Source organism: Pelmatolapia mariae, linkage group LG20 (assembly GCF_036321145.2).
Source record: "Pelmatolapia mariae isolate MD_Pm_ZW linkage group LG20, Pm_UMD_F_2, whole genome shotgun sequence".
Lineage (NCBI taxonomy): Eukaryota > Metazoa > Chordata > Actinopteri > Cichliformes > Cichlidae > Pelmatolapia > Pelmatolapia mariae.
Genome location: NC_086244.1, coordinates 20,414,159 through 20,430,442, shown reverse-complemented (window position 1 = coordinate 20,430,442; position 16,284 = coordinate 20,414,159). Strand labels below are relative to the sequence as shown.

Here is a 16,284-nt window from a genome sequence, read left to right as displayed (position 1 = left end):
GGAGAGCAGGAGCGGGTTTCGCTTTTCCATCAGTTTTCTCGTAGTTTGCAGAGAAGATTTGTGTGTTCATGCGTTGTTGTGTAAGCAGTGTGTAACAGCAGGGTTTATTCTGTCTGCGTGTGCATTGGCGTGCTCTGACAGGTCAATCAATGAGGAGATGCAGTCTGCTGTTGGTTCATTGAACTGCTGTGGTAAAAGGAGAGCAAGTAAGGGTCATCTCATCCCGTTCCTCATGCTGCTCTGACTGCTCGGATTGATTGCTAACCGATTTCTATTTCTATTTTACGTTACCTCCGATCGGCCTGATAGACTTCATCATTGCAGAATTTTTTTACAATGAAAATATTAATAATTACTTCAAGATGCAATGCCAGAAATAAAGGAAATGAAATGAAGCTCTTTGTGTTTTTCCTGTCCGCATTTCATCTCCCTTCTGCTTGGAAATACTCCATTATTTCACCTTGGAAGATGGCTCTGTCAGGCGCAGCTGACAAATGAACAGCCTCAGTTGTGTTGATCATTTTAGCTTAAATTTTTTTCAGCGCTGGCACTAAACCTAATTTGAAACACGACATTCAATCATCAACGTATAAAGGGATGTGAGGCGAGGCACATCATCATTTCTAATTCTCTTTGATTCTAATTCTTAGTCTGTTGAATTGTTTCCAGTAGTTTTACATGCAAATAAACATGCAAAGTTTTTTTTTCTTCTTTCAAAATTACATTAAAGGGTTTGTAAAAAGACTTTAATGTCATTTGCGTGGAAATATGCACATTAAAGAATATCACTGTCCTAATGTTTAGTGTAAATTATATAGCTTTCTTATCTGCACAAACAATCAAGAGTGACAATTTATTGTTGTGGAAAAAACGAGTAAGAGAAAAACTTTTCAGCTTACTATTTAAGACAAAAAAATAAAGGTCTTTTCACACCACATTAGCACTTTAAAAACAAGATGAGTGTGAGGAAAGGCGACGCGTGCAGGAATCAGCGGGTGACAAAGAAAAGACAAGAGGCAGTGTTCTTACAAGGAGGGGAAATTTTATTTATAACACATGGTGCTGACAGGGAATCTCCAGCTCAGCGTCTATATTACAAGGTTGATCTGCAAGGCTGCGCATGTACTGTACGGTATTTGGAAACCAAGATTGCAGTGGCACTATAAACACACGCTTGAAACAACAGACTCGTTCCCTTTTGGTTTTTTTTTTTGGTTGTTGTTTTTTTTCTTCATTTTTTTTTACAAAATGGTACAAACAACAATACAAAATATTTGTGCTGTTGACAATTTACAAAAGAAGTCTTTTGACTCAATAACTGTGCAATTTTTTTTTTAGTTTTTTTCTTTAATCTCCTCCATTTGAAACTATGTGACTATGGTACACCAGAATGCCTTCTGGACTGCAGCGCCTGTCATGCGGGCTGCAACACTTTTTGAAATGTAGTATGGTTACTGTAATAGAACTCATCTGTCCATTATAAAAAAGACACATGCAAAAAGCTCCAATTGTACAGTTACAGTTTGGCTAACTTTGTCTCTTTAGCTTCAAGCAAATACTACATTATGTACACTTGGACTTGAATAGCATTAGGATAACTCTTATGAAACACTACTGCTCATCTTTGTGTTTCTAGCCTTTGCAGGACAATAGTTTGGCTTCTGTTGGAGCGTCCTGTCACGCATGTGTCCACGGTCAGGCAGTGTCCAGAGTGAGATTAAATGTCCCTTAACCAAAACAGAAATCAGGGTCGGACTACAGCAGTGCAATATTTCTTTCTTCCTTCAATCTTGTTTGTTAATGTTTTCCCTCCATTTAATAGAGGGACAAGACAAGTGGACCAGGTAACAATTAATGGCCAAGGCCCCTTTATTTCCCCAAATTAATTGCATTTTAATGGGGAGCCAAGTCTGATGCAATCCACTGATATATTTGCTGCTGTGTAACTGTGAGTCATTAACATTCAGTATTGTAATGTCATTGCGTTATCTAAACAACGCGGTTCTAAAGGTCAGTTAGGTTGTCTAAAGTGGGGCCTCGTGTTCCGTCTGGCCCCGAATCTGGTCTGAATGTCCAATAAGAAAGTACGAGTAGTCTGTGAAGCATGTCTTTATTCTACGAACACTGGATGGCCATCGGCAAAGTCGCAGCTTTACTGCTGGATTAAAACAACGCTGATCGGGCTCATATATTATAGAACACTCACATATATACAGTAAGGCCTAGAGGAGTGAGTGTGTGCTAGTATAGACTGTACAAGTTGGTTTTAAGTGGAGCCTTTTTGCTAAAAATGAAGCAAAAGTTGAACAGCGACACAAGTATGGCTGTAAGCTCTTACAGAATCCTACAGATTCTTTTAAATGCACATGGCTTTTTGTGAAATATAGTTTGCCAGGTATTTGTTTTAAACAAAACTACAGTGAAAGGAAATGCAAAGACTGCACAGAAACAGGTAAATCATGTCATCAAATGTATAAAAATGTTCCGTATATACAACACTTATGTCAGAAATAATCACAAATAGCAGAAAGTAACAGCTGTGTTTATTTTGTGTAGATATTTTGGAGGCTGAGGAGTAGTCGGATAGATAAGAGCTTATCCAGCTGTAAGCTGGGGGAACCACTCTGTTTCTCATGTCTGAGCTGAGAGCTGCGCTGAACATCGCCACTTTCTGGCTTTACAATGCAAGGTTTGACCTACAACTACCTAATTTTAAGAGATTGTTACCCTGTTCGCCTTATTAATTACACTTATAGATGCTGCTTTCCCTGTTCATAGTTGAAAATGAACGTTTTAACTTCTGTTCAATTTGCATAAAAAATACATTTATCTCATCATAAGTCAACTTCCGTACATCCACTCTGAGAGCATACTTACTTTTTCCATGTCATCACTTTTCACGTTTATACTTATACTGTATTTTTAATCCGTTTAAACCGACCAGGTGAAGAACAACTGAAAAGCAGCAGCAAGAAGGGGGAAAAAAAGAGTAAGAGTCCCGGATCCTTCTTGTCATATCACGTGAATGTGACTGCTACTGATATTTCCACGAAGCAGTCATTATAATCATAATTTATAGACGATCTGGTCAGTTCACATGGAGCTCAAACGAGCCACCACTGAGAAGCGTTTTAATGGGCACTTGGAAGATAAGGAACGATTAAACCTTTCTATCTGTAGCCAGCGTCTGGTCCCTCTGTGAAATGTTTTGGGTATTTAAATAACATAAAACAGAGACTAAAGCTCTTTTTTCCTCCCCAGTTCTCTTTACACTGCCCTGAAATATGATTACAAAAACCCACGGGTAGCGCTGCTTTTTCATTAAGTCACAACAAAAACTGCCTTTCAAAATGTCTGTCTCATAGAAAAACGTTATTACCGAAGCTTTAGTTTAGCTTTTTCTGCTTTGATAAAGTGCAGAATTTCTTATACTTTCCCTTCTACTAACTTCTTTTTAAAAACCTCTTGAACTCAAAGCCAAAAATTTTAGGAGAAAATTTCAGATGAATGAAACGCTGCCTGAAAAGAGACAGATTGTGAAGGCACTAAGTCCCTGGCTGAGGCTCAATTCCCACAGTTTCTCTGACAGGGACCAGCACCAGAGTTTGTATATTAAAAGTTTGTTGAGAAACAACAGTGAGTCAACAGACGGATAATAAAAAAAAGGGAGACAGAGGGACTCAGAATGGGGCCTGGACAAGATAACTGTTCTGTAAGTAATGCTATCAGAGCTATTTAAAGTTATCTGGTGGTTTCTTCATAAATGTACATTTAATATAGTTTCTGTGGCGCTTTTACTGCATGATAACTGGTGCCATGTTATTACCTTTGGATGCAAATATCTTGCATCTAAGTGACGAAAATGTTTCTCCCACTGAAACGCTATGTCCAGATGAAAAGAATCAACCTTTTGGGATTTGGATGCAAATAAACACGCAGACTTTAAGTTATCTTAAAGGCAGAATCATGTTAAATACCTTCATTTTCCTAAATAACCCTCACCTGTACATACATAGTTAAACATTACAGAGGTAAAACGTGTGACTTGTCAATCTTCAAATTTAGTAACAAGCCGTATCGAGTTTTCACTGCAAACGCAGGGAGCTCAAAACAAACACAGCTGCTATTGAAGCCACGATAAACAAAGACACATAATGCATTTCTTCTCTAAGACAGTCCTGTTATGTATTTTTGTGATTTAATTCATCACATTCAAGTTGGCTGTGATCTAGGAGCACAGACATGCCTGACTTGAAAAGTTAATGATTTGTCCATAAGTTACAGACACACTGTAGGCCTATGTACAGTACGTCTAGCATAAAGCGCCCTCGTTGGCCAGTCACCACTCCTCTGAAACCAGTACTGAGATCTCCCGCAGCTACCACAGCCCTGCACGACGGGAGAAATGACAAGGGAGGTGTGAATTAAAGGGTCAGGGGGTCATATGGGGGCGTGTAAGCCCAGAGAATGGCAACCAATCCTGAGTTAGCGGGAGTCAGCTAAAATACGCACCACTGAAGGCACTTTTTTAAACAACAGTGCTTCTGTTCTAAGTAATTCAAGTTCAAGAAAGAATAAACCGAGGCCCTTCGTGCAGGAAGGACTTTCATATCGATGTTCTTGTTCTCCTTTTCTTATCCTTTGTTTGCCTCAGACAAAGCAAGCAGCTCAACCTAAAGCTTCTTCAGAGAGTCGGGCGGGGGCTGACAGCGAGGGAAAAGCGATGACCCTCGGGAATAGGGAACAGCTTGAATCGAAGAGGGGTGAGGATATAAAAAAAATAAATAAAAATAAAAGGCTACACAAACATAGGTAAAAAATGAAAATCTGACAAGAGGAACTTAAACCTAAATCTAGCATATAACATTCAAATGGAACAAAAGCACAACAGTTTGAAAATTAATGAGAAGTCTGAAAAATCAGAGCTTCCATTTCAGTCACAGACAGGCTTAGAGCAGGAGACGGTTGAGAAGAGCACCCGAAACTGACTCATGGCGCTGGTCCTCTGTGGTGGGCAATTTGATTGGTTGGTTGGTCAGTCCGTTGGTCAGTGTGAACATGTCCTTGTTATCTTGTGTTCAATAAGGATGTAATAGCCCCTTGTTTTAGGGGTCAGAGCATGGCAGGCCAGCTGACGGGACAAGGATGTGTGTTTGCGTGTGTGTGTATGTGTGTACGCGTGTGACTGGGCAAATTTAATCATCATCCCCTCCTCCGTACATGTCAGCCAGCTTCTTAAATCGGGGGCCCCAGTCATTGAGGTAGTCATAGTCCTGGTCTCCTGTGCTTGAGGAGTTGAGGGAGCTGACAGAGCCAGCGGTGGAGCCGCTACCCTCGTAGTCAAACACCAGCAAGGAGTCGTATGGAGGAGCTGTAGGATCGTTGTCTGCTGCTCTCAGTCCCTGAAGAAGACGGGAAAGCAGAGAAGTCAGCTGTTAAACTGTTGCAGTACTTTATGTGATTTGTATGTTGAGCAATATTCCTCAAAGCCATTAAACTCAGCTTTGCATCAAACTGACATTTAATGTAAATCATGCCCTCATTTATAGCATATTTGTGTATATACTGTAGCATTGTATAATTAAAATAATGTCAGCTTGCTCAAGGTGCTGTGAATCTTACCTGGGGATCTTTAATGTATCCATACTTAACATTGTACAAAATCATCTTTATGTTTAAGTAAAACTATCAAACATTACAGAGATTTGTGCATTCGTATAGTTTTTATACCTCTACATGTACATGTGAAGCTAATAGAAGAACCTGATTGCTGCAGGTTTTACCTAAAAGCAGCTGGGTAGCATTGTGGTAGTGTCACCTTTGAAGCAGCAGAACAGAGTTCCCAGACACTGTGCGGATAAACAGTCAGATGCTGGGGAACCCGAACATGAATGGATGGAGTTATCAGAAGCCAGGATGACAGACATACAGGAAAGCTCCACCAGAGGGCAAGAAAGCAGAAAAGCCATCAACATGTGTGCCCTCCCAGTCATCAGAAATGTAGTACATAGGAGGCACGATCCAAGATGAAACACAACACAGAGGCTGTGATAATGGCAGCACAAGCACCAGATTCATACACAGGACCAAAGGTGCAGAGATGCCTCTGGCAAAGTCCTGCACATTAGTGCAAGCTCGGCCAGTTTAAAGGACCATCTTTGCTGCACACTGATTAGATACACTGAGGACAACAGAGGTAATACCCTCCAAAGCTTAACTTGGTGAAGAACAACCGGATTCTAAATAACAAATCAGCAGAACAGAGTCAGAGGGAAGCTGTGATAGATATGGCAACCAAAGCTGAGAGTTAAGTCTTAGAGCATCCACAACATATATTATAATAGACCAGTTTGACCTTTGTTTTGCATTGTTCTGTTTGGTTTAAGATCTTCTAAATCATAGTGCATAGAAAACCACAATAAAGGTTATGCTCAGAAAAAAGGCACAAGAAGCGAAAAGAGCTTATCTTAAAGAATTATTAGTTATTTTTAGAGGTATGTATAGCAAGCTAATTAGAAAAAAAACCCAAAAAACTTTTACAGGATCCACAGAAGGCTTTTGGTAAATATCACTGGTTGTAGAAAGTATGCTGCATCCTAAAGGACTTATCTCACCCTGCCCATCAGCTGTTTGAATGTCTGCCCTCAGGCAAACTTTCCAGGTCCATCAAAGCACGCACTACATGATTAAGAAACTGTTTTATTTTTTTCAAATCCCAGATCCATCATCTCACTGAACTCTGCTCTGAAACCACACACCATAAATCAGTAACAGGCCAATTCAATCAACACCTGCTGCGATACTATTTATTACCTACTATTTATACACAATCTTCGTAGACAAGTGCGATATTTTTTATAAAACTACTGTGGCCACTTTTGACTCTCTTAAAAATATCTGAACATCTGGAACTGTGTTTGTATCTTTTATATACCTAATAAGTTCAATTTCTAGGTAGTGTGCAGAGTTGTTGTGTTTTTTTTTCTTCTTCTACATAGTGACAATATAGAAATTGTGAGTGTATATGGTTGGTGTGGAACTTTGCTTCTCAATAACAGGCCAAAAGTTACTGAGCCTCAGCCACAACATTATCAATATTAACAATGACAGGTGAACAAGTGAAGTTTCTCATGCCTTTACATGTCATACTGTTTACACAGCACGATTGGCACCTACACAACCTCAGACAGGTGTTTTCATTGCAATGATTGATCCGTGAATACAAATACAAAACTCAGGAGCTCTTTGTTTCAATGTGCGATCATCCCTTTTCATCAATACTTTGACACAGTTTCATAAATAAGATATGACGGGGTCTTCATGTTATCTGGCAAGGCTCGATTCTTTGCTCGCTTCCAAGAATGATAAATTGGGGCCATCGACCTGAAGGTTAGCTAGGTGAAAAGAATGGACTTCATCCATTTCAATCACATAATGAGAGATACTATGGATAGAAACCTAAAAAGCTTCAATCGGTCTGGGCACAGTGCATGGCAGAAACACCATGTGTTTGCTGTGTTTGTGTTTAACCAGACTACTGAAGCGAGCTCAGGTGAGTGCATGTGTGAAAGAGAGAGAGTGAGAGAGAGTCAAGGCTGGATGGATCAAAGCTGAACAGCTGCCAACACCTCTCGAGTGTGAACGTGTTGTCACAAGTCTGTCAATCAGCATTTTCTCGCATCAGTGTTCCAACGCTGGAGTTGTGTGTGTGGACAGTGCTCATTTGTACGTGTGTGCGTAAATTAACCCGGCACGGTGAGAGTAGCTGTAACATAAAACAAAACTTGTCGTTCCCATCACCCTGGTGGAGTTTTACATTTTGAACAACATTCAGAATAAGTAATCACGTTAGGTGTCAGATTGATGGAAAGTGAAAGTGAGTGGGCCATCTTATAGCGGGAACAAACAATCTAATAACAGTGGAGCCATTGTGCATGCAAAAGATAATGTGTGCTTTTAAATCTACCTCATGGATGAAGTCTCCAATGTCTCCGGGGTGGGGAACAACAGGTCTGATTGGATACTGGGACTCTGGGATGATCGGACGCTCGTCCACCCTGCGGACACCAGGCGGCTTGCTGATGATGTGCTCCAAGGAGTCGGGCTGCTGCAGCTGGCTTAAGTCATAGTCCTGCAGAGAAATCTAAGTAAGGTACAGTCCGAAACAGAACGCGTATTTGTGTATTTGAGCGAGTGCATCTCTCAGGATCTCACCTGGTCCTCTTCTCCTCCTCCCTCTTCATCATACTTGAGGATGTTGTCCCTGACATCATCTTCAGGGTCAATGAGCAGTTGCTTTGTCTGCCTCTCCTTCTCTCTGCGCTTGATCCACACCACAAACAACAGCACCATGCCTGCAATGATACACACATGAATGTGAAAAAACCCTATAGTATGTTGCAACAACCTCTAAAAAACAAACTAAAAGCAGACAATCAGATAAGTAAGTAGTAAGGTTGCATATAAGCACAGAGTGCAGATGCTAAACATGTATAGCGTTTAATACGTTTAGCACGTTTGTATAGGACTTGGCAACATTTAATTAAATGTCGGTTTTACTAATGCATCCTAAGGAAGCTGTTCGCCATTCGTCTTGAGGGATAAAAGACTGTCAAGAATAAACAACCTAAGTTTATGTTAACATGACAAACTGCAAAGTACAATGACATAGCTATGCCAACACAAAACCACTTAGAGAGCCGGTTGGTGGATGAATGGGCCCAGCAGGCAGATGGCTGCTACTCATAATTTATTTCCTCCAAACAGTCCCTTTAACCACAGCCACTATGACCTTTCCCTACTTAATCATACGGTTAACGTTTTAGTAATATGAATCATGACGCACAATTTTTCTTTGTTATTGCGTTTCATTTTTTATCCTTAAGTTTTTATTATCTTTGTAGTCTTATCTATCTATTTATATATTTATGGTTATTTCTGTGTGATCTTGTGCTTGTATATGTCATCACTGCAAAAGCTTGGTGTCCTGTACTTGAGTAAATAACAAGAAAACAGATTCAATTAGAATTCTGGGTTAATAGGAGATTATTTAGAATAGAAGATTCTAAATAATCTAAACTTTTAAAACATTTGGAAAAAAAACCTTACAGTTGAAATGATCTATTGGGATGCCATACACAGTGTGAATACAGCACAGCAACAAAGTAAGGCAAGACTGATAGTAGCATTTTTTCCCTACCAGGAAAAGAACACAAAAACATCTCATCCAGAGATGCTGGAGAAGATTCAAGCACTCCAGGCATTTATCTATTATACAAACTGGTGCTGATGTTATTGTATTGTTAAATATTTTATGTCTGTGCCATGTACTACACTTTTTTGAGGAATCTAATCACAGACAACTTTTCTACAGCAAATGTGTGGGTACGTGATATGTTTGAGAGCATCGCTGAATGAATAGCAAAAACTCACTGAGTAGTATGATAATGCAGATGAGGATGGAGATGATGGCTCCAGTTCCTAGGCCAGCAGCTGCCACGGCCCCGAGGGTGGTGCAATCTCCGTTTTCATCGCAGGGACACACCTTAACTTTGATGACTGACCTGTTGGACAATGGAGGGTTCCCGGAGTCTGACACAATTACAGGGACTTCATACACTCCAGGCTCTAAATATATTTGATACCGCAGACTCAAACGGGCAAAATCACCTGTGAAGAGAAAAGAGACATTACTAACAATCACATTTCATTTTTCAAAAGGATTATTTTTTTCCTGGGTTACAAATAGTTAAAATAACTGTATCCTCAAAAGTTGATTCTGCTCATCTGGATGTAGCGTTCTCCCACTGAAAACGTTACATCCAGATGAACAGAATCAACTTTTGGGGATTTACTTACCTGGATAATTGAGCATGCATCAAGACATAAAATAACTGTAATTTACATGTTTTATATGCCATGAGAATATACATTTAATAACAGATATTTGTTAAAAAAAATACTGAAGCCATTTAGTGAAACCTGCAAACAAAAATATAGCGTAAAAGGCAAAAAGACAAACTGAGAAATTCAAATGAGCATGTGAATAGCAAATATTTGGTACGAACACCTTTATTCTGCAACACAGTCTGAACTCTTAGGCAAGCTGTCTTGTAATTTCTTTAAGTAGTCTTCAGAAACAGTTCTCCAGGCTTTCTGAAGGACACTGAAAGCTCTTCTTTATATGTTGACTATCTTTTGTTCTGTTTTCTGTCAAGATGATCCAACACTGCTTCAATAATGTTCAGGTCTGGGCTCTGGGGAGGCCATTGTGTATTTTCTTTATCCAGATATCTTTTTACTGCATTGGCAGTGTGTTTGAGATCAATGTCATGCTGAAAAATGAAGCTGTTGCCAATCAAATGCTTTCCATTCCATAAGAACCATTGCTACTAATTTTAGTCCAATTCTCGGGTAATTTGGTTTCTTGGCAGCCACCCTTCTACTGAAACCATTTCTGACGAGGCTTTAATCAAAGATGAATCAACCAAAAGGCTAGATGCATCTCTCAGGTCCTGTGTCAGGTCTTTGCTAGATCTTTTCCTATTTCTTAAGGACATAACCTATCAAATTTCTTTTGCCGTCCTTTTGTTCAGTTTCCTCAAATTTTCTAAGGACACACTGCACAGCATGCTGGTATATGCCAAATCTTTTGCTAAAATCTCTTTGAGAATCACCTCGTTGGTAGAAAATTACTATTTTATCCCTGTCATACTGTGCTATGTGACATTTTTAATTGGTTCAACTAAAGAAATTTGAACAAATTATATGTTTGTGTGACAGGGTGCTAGTAAAAAAGTACTTAACGATGTAATAAGTATGGCTCCTTGGAAGCAAAATAAAAAGAAATGGTAAGCTACTCAAGACTTTTGCACAGTAATGTACATGAACGTGCACATGGTTAAGAAACGCGTAAGCAGATTTTTGATGCAGTGCAAAAACTAAACTAAAACTAAAATTAAAAAAACGTTTTGTTTAATTTTTTAAATTTGATAATTTGTCTTCAGTGGTAACTCCTTACCGCTGATCCTAGAAATTGTCCAGTTACGTCGGATGGTGGTGGGAAACGTGGGCAACTCGAAGACAAAAGGTCCAGCGTTGGGGTCTGTGTCGGCATCAGCGGCAGTGATGTTGACACCGTTGATGCTCCTGTACGTCCTTTCACAGATCTGAGACTCTCTGGGTATGAGTGCTGGGGGGTTGTCATTAATATCTATCAGATAGATCTGCAGTGTGCCTGTGCCGCTGGCTGCAGGAGAGCCTTAGAGCAGAAAGAGAGAAGAAAAAAAATAACATCATGACAGGAGGAAAACATGACAAGAGAAGATGTGTGCAGTGAAAGGGACGATTGAAGGGGAAGAGAGAGATGTCGAGGGCTGGCAGAAGTGAGGGAAATAATGAAAGAAGACGAAAAAGAAAGATACAAAAAAGGAATGAGAAGAGGTGATTGGAGCATTGTTCATTCACAATGACGATGAAAAGGTAGGAATACTGTGGAGCTGCAGGAGAATTTCTACACTTGACAGAAACACTTCTGACAGTTGTGCTTTCCAGTTCTTCTTTTAGTCTTACAGCAAAATCAAACCCATCACAGTCGATCCAGATGGCGGCACAGCGCATCCAATCTTCTGGAGCGAGTCTAGGTACAATAATGATGACTGTAACACAACTAAACAAGTCTTTGTCTATGTGTATTACACTGTTATACGAGTCATTTACCATTTTGGACATAAAGGCACTTTTATTTGAAATATTAACAGTACATTGCTTTAAAACAACTAATGGGACATTATCAATGCACATTGACAGGCCTTCACTGTCACATAGACAATCAGTTAAATACTTGAAAATAAACACAGTATACACTTGTGTTTATGTATTAAAAGTAAATCTCCATAGAACGTATGCAGGGAACATTTAGAATGTAAAATAAAGGTGTTGTTGCAAACTAAAAGCAGTGCTGCATCATTTTTAAAGTGAGATCAAGTTGTACTAAGAATCTAGGTGATTTGTTTTTCTGTGTTGAACTCTCAATGACTGCACTAGACTGGCTCATTTACCATTTTTAGGTAGTAATCACATTTTACATATAAATCCGCAGCTATTGCCTATTAGCAAGGTAACAAAATTGTGACATTAAACGCTCTAAACTTTACACCAATGTTGTTCTGACTCTGCTTTGTAAATCTGCGGAAATTGTCGAGGCAACTTGGTCTGATACTGATGTAGGCATGCCATTGTAAGTGCTGCTTTAACTACAATAGTGTCAGCCTTGGAGTGCAATAACATGCACTGGTGCACACAGACACGCTCACACTTCATCTACAGGCACAATCTAGAAGCTTCTGCATTGACCGAACACAGCAACAGACCATCAGCAACTGCATTATGGAGAATTGGGAATAAGAAATAGACACTTTAAACAATCAGGGAGGGAGATAGCTGAGCAAAGAGATGAATGCATGAATGCGTATGTGCAGCAGGAAAATGTGGCAGAGAAACATCTTAAAAAAGGGTGCTTAGCGGTATAAAGCTCAGCGTTGTTTATTGAGTGTGTGTCAGTGGGTGACGGCCCTTAGCTTTCCCCAATTAGGAGTCATTTCCTTGTCATGCCCCACTGGCCCAGTCATCACATGGAATCAAGCGACCCCAGGGCTCATCTCTGGCATGAGATAAGGGCAATGTAATTTACAAAGATTTATGCAAAGCTTACAGATCTGCCAATTAAATGTGGCAACAGAGCAAGACGTTTGCCACAAGAAGGGTGAGACACAGCTGAAGACAACGTTCTGGAGTGAGTCTGTTATCAGTTCGAGCTCTGTTTGACTGGTAACACTATGGTTTTTCGATTGCTTCATTAATATCAAGTGATTAATAAAGACATCAAGACGTCACTGATGAATGTAATACGTTTTAGTATCTAGAGACATCGGATAACTGACCTAAAATTTCTGTCATAACTGGACAACAGGCGTAAAAGTGAAAACAATATAGACAATATAGATGCTCAGCTCACACACAGTTTTGCACAGTTAAAAATTAAACCAATGGGGGAAGTGCCTTAAACATGCATTCTATCTGAAGGCCACTATAAACACATTCCTACTGAGTTTAAGGGCTCTGTTACTAATTTTGGGTAACGATGACTAAAAAATAAGTTTATTTTGTACATCTTGGTGATGCAATGGAGTATGAAATGACACGCTGACTTGCCAAGCACGAGACATTAGCCAAGGAGCTTTTTACAGCCAGTTCTGTCCTTCATTGCCACATCAGTTTTTTTGCAACTAAGATGGAAACATCCATCCTGAGGCTTTACAACAGGACTTAAGAAACCAGAGATTAATGTCATGGTAACGACATCTTTCATCTTTTAGATGACATTGCATTCCTTTAACTATGACGACTCGTTAATTAACAGGTAAACTTCTATAATATCCAAGTTATTATTCATCATTCAAAAGCCAGATTCTTTAGGAAGTCATACAGGCTATAAAATCACTTGAGTTTTCAAATATTATACAACAGCTTCTAAAAGCTTTTAATTAATTTCCCAGCCTTTCAGTGGATCACTTGATTTGACCGACACTAATTAAACATTTTTATTATTAGTGTCTTTTTTCATGCTATAAGCATCCAGACAGTAATTATGCATCTCTTCGTATTAACTGTTGTGTGTGTGTTTCCAGTTTTTTTGTACTTTAAAAGCCAGTCTAGGGACAGGCATTGCAAATTAGCATAGGCCCTGTGTGTGGCATGGTTCATGTTACATACTTGTCCCTATACAAATACACAATAAACAGTTAATGCAGACTGTTAAATGCAATTTGTACATGTGTAGATGCTCTACCAGGAATACATGTGGTTCATGAATGCAGTACTGCAAACGCAGGCTTTCAAATGCACACACACACACGCACACGCACGCACACGCACACGCACGCACACACACACACACACACACACACACACACACACACACACACACACACACACACACACACACACACACACACACACACACACACACACACAGAGGCTTACCAGTTCTGCTGGTTTGTTAATCCTAGCCATGTATGGGGGACATGTGGAAGCAGCTTGCCACAGCTGATAGGAGAATTATGTGGGTTTTAACCAGCTAAATAAATAATTATGTTTGTGTAAATTCCTCAAAAGGATTTGTATTAACTCCTTTTTTTGATGGGGGATGAGAGATGCGAGGCATGGTGAAAAGACTCGTAGTAAGCCTACCATATGCTCTTTGAATAACGCATAAATATAAACAATACCATAGGTGTGTTAAGAGGAAAATGAGCCAAAAGGTTCTGAAATGGTCAGATTTCATCGAGGGGGTGTAATAAGTGTACTTCTCACCATGCTGTCACCACCTCTTCATGTCCCATTCTACTATCCTTACTGTCTCATAGTACTTCTTACCATAATCCCTCTTATGTTGTGACGGCTGGCACTCAGGCAAGACCCACATAGACACACAAACATGCATACACATGAAAAAAACCCTGCTGGTTTCTTTTGTTCTTGGCCACAGTCCCAATATCAGGCAGACCTAGTAGAAACACGCCTGTCGAAACGGTGTACTTTACAAAGGTGAGGTGAGCAAAAAACCCCAAATAATAGGAAACAGGTAACATATCATGATTATAAAGAAGGTTTGGAATTAAAAATCAGAAAAAAAAACAGGAAAGTCCAAACAACAGGAGCATGTAAACCTATAATCCTGCTGCGTCTCCATGCATCAACACAGCAGGTTACATATTTTGCTGTTTGACATTGTCAGTCATCACAAATACATGTACACACACATGTGCACGCGCTCAACAAATTTCGTCTCAAACAAGTGGCTTCACACATGCTAACACCTATAAACACACCAATGTTTCAAAGCCAGCTCAACTTAAGATAAATGCACCAGTGCGCTGCACGTCACTGATAAGGCAATTTGGAAGGAAAATAGCATTTCCCGTTTTACTTAAGAAAACAAGAAACATTCACTTCCACTTGAGAAAAAGTTATTTGTTTGCTGTGATTGGGTTTGTGCTCTGTAATGCTTGAGTTTCAACTTTGAGGCAGAACAAATAATATATGCTACATAAATTGCACAAATCCCAAGGAGGAAGCAGGCTTGGACACAAGATAGGAGAGGCTCAACAGTTTAACCAGTTCTGCAAATCCTGGATTTTCACTGACTCTAACCCAGCTACATGCTTTTATAGTCTTCTAAATCCACATGCAAGTCGCAGTTTTAATCAGCTGATATACTCAATATACGAAACACTAGCTTGTGTCTCAGAGTTCAATTACACTGTACAACTCTTGGCTCCGGATTACGTCAAATGCATATAAAACAAGTGGTAGCAAAGCACCTTCAAGAATACTGAATTTACACTGAGGTGTATGTTATACTGTAGAAAGTCCCAGTTCTGTCATCATATGCCTAAACTATTGGACATCGGAATCTTTATAGAATGAAAACTTGACAAAAAAATGTGGTAAAAGTGTTAAACAAATATGTAAGAAACAGCAAACTCTGATTTTAAATGAAAAATAGCAAACGTCACTAATGCAGCAGCTTAAAAGAGTTTCTTACCATTGTCTGTTGCCAGAAATGTGGCTTCATATATGTTGTTTTTTACATAGACAGACTCCCGGTCGAGCACTGCTGTGGTTACTATCTGACCGTTGCTTCTATTGATGGACAGCCAGTCTGCTGGGTCGTTCAGCTTTGAATACCTAAAGACACACAAAGACAGATCGATGGAGACGTTAGCGTTTGGCGTTTCCCTGTTTACAAGCAATTAGAAATTTTCTCTTGCATCTGTGCATACCTAGATTGCCTCCCCACACACACGGTCTAAAAATCACAACAGCTTGACCTTCACACAGTTTAATTCTTCAACGACTTCTTCTCCAGAGCGTGCAGCCTACAGTCAATTTCACCTCATTTTTTTTCCACTCCTGTGTACCAGCCATTGAAGTCAATTACCTCCCTAGTTAAGCACTGACGCAACTGCCTGTGTGTGTGTGTGTATGTGTGTGTTTTACACACCCATTTTCTGAAAGTGTTTGCTTAAGCTTACACTGAGAGGTTTATATGCATATATGTTTCGATGCTTGCATGTTTGCAAATGTGCCTGTGTGTGTATATAGGGAATGTGTATAGTGTGGAGATGGGAACATGGGATCTTGGTACTGACAGGAAAGTGGATGTGGTAGCAGGTGGCAGCAGTCCCCTGGGACAAAGCAGCAGAGAAGGAACAGGGGATC

General features: G+C 39.7%; 1 protein-coding gene across 1 annotated transcript in view; it reads right to left on the bottom strand.

Moving 5' to 3' along the window:
* Positions 1–1,036: 1,036 nt before the first annotated feature.
* LOC134618339 (cadherin-4-like) overlaps positions 1,037–16,284 on the bottom strand; it is a 234,670-nt gene continuing 219,422 nt past the window's right edge. Inside the window, exons 12-17 of the mRNA XM_063463709.1 lie at positions 15,608–15,750; positions 11,021–11,260; positions 9,433–9,669; positions 8,215–8,354; positions 7,967–8,131; positions 1,037–5,402 (exon numbers count right to left, since the gene is read on the bottom strand). Of these exons, the coding sequence (XP_063319779.1) occupies positions 5,196–5,402; positions 7,967–8,131; positions 8,215–8,354; positions 9,433–9,669; positions 11,021–11,260; positions 15,608–15,750 (1,132 nt within the window). The 3' untranslated portion in view covers positions 1,037–5,195. The remainder of the gene's footprint in view (positions 5,403–7,966; positions 8,132–8,214; positions 8,355–9,432; positions 9,670–11,020; positions 11,261–15,607; positions 15,751–16,284) is intronic.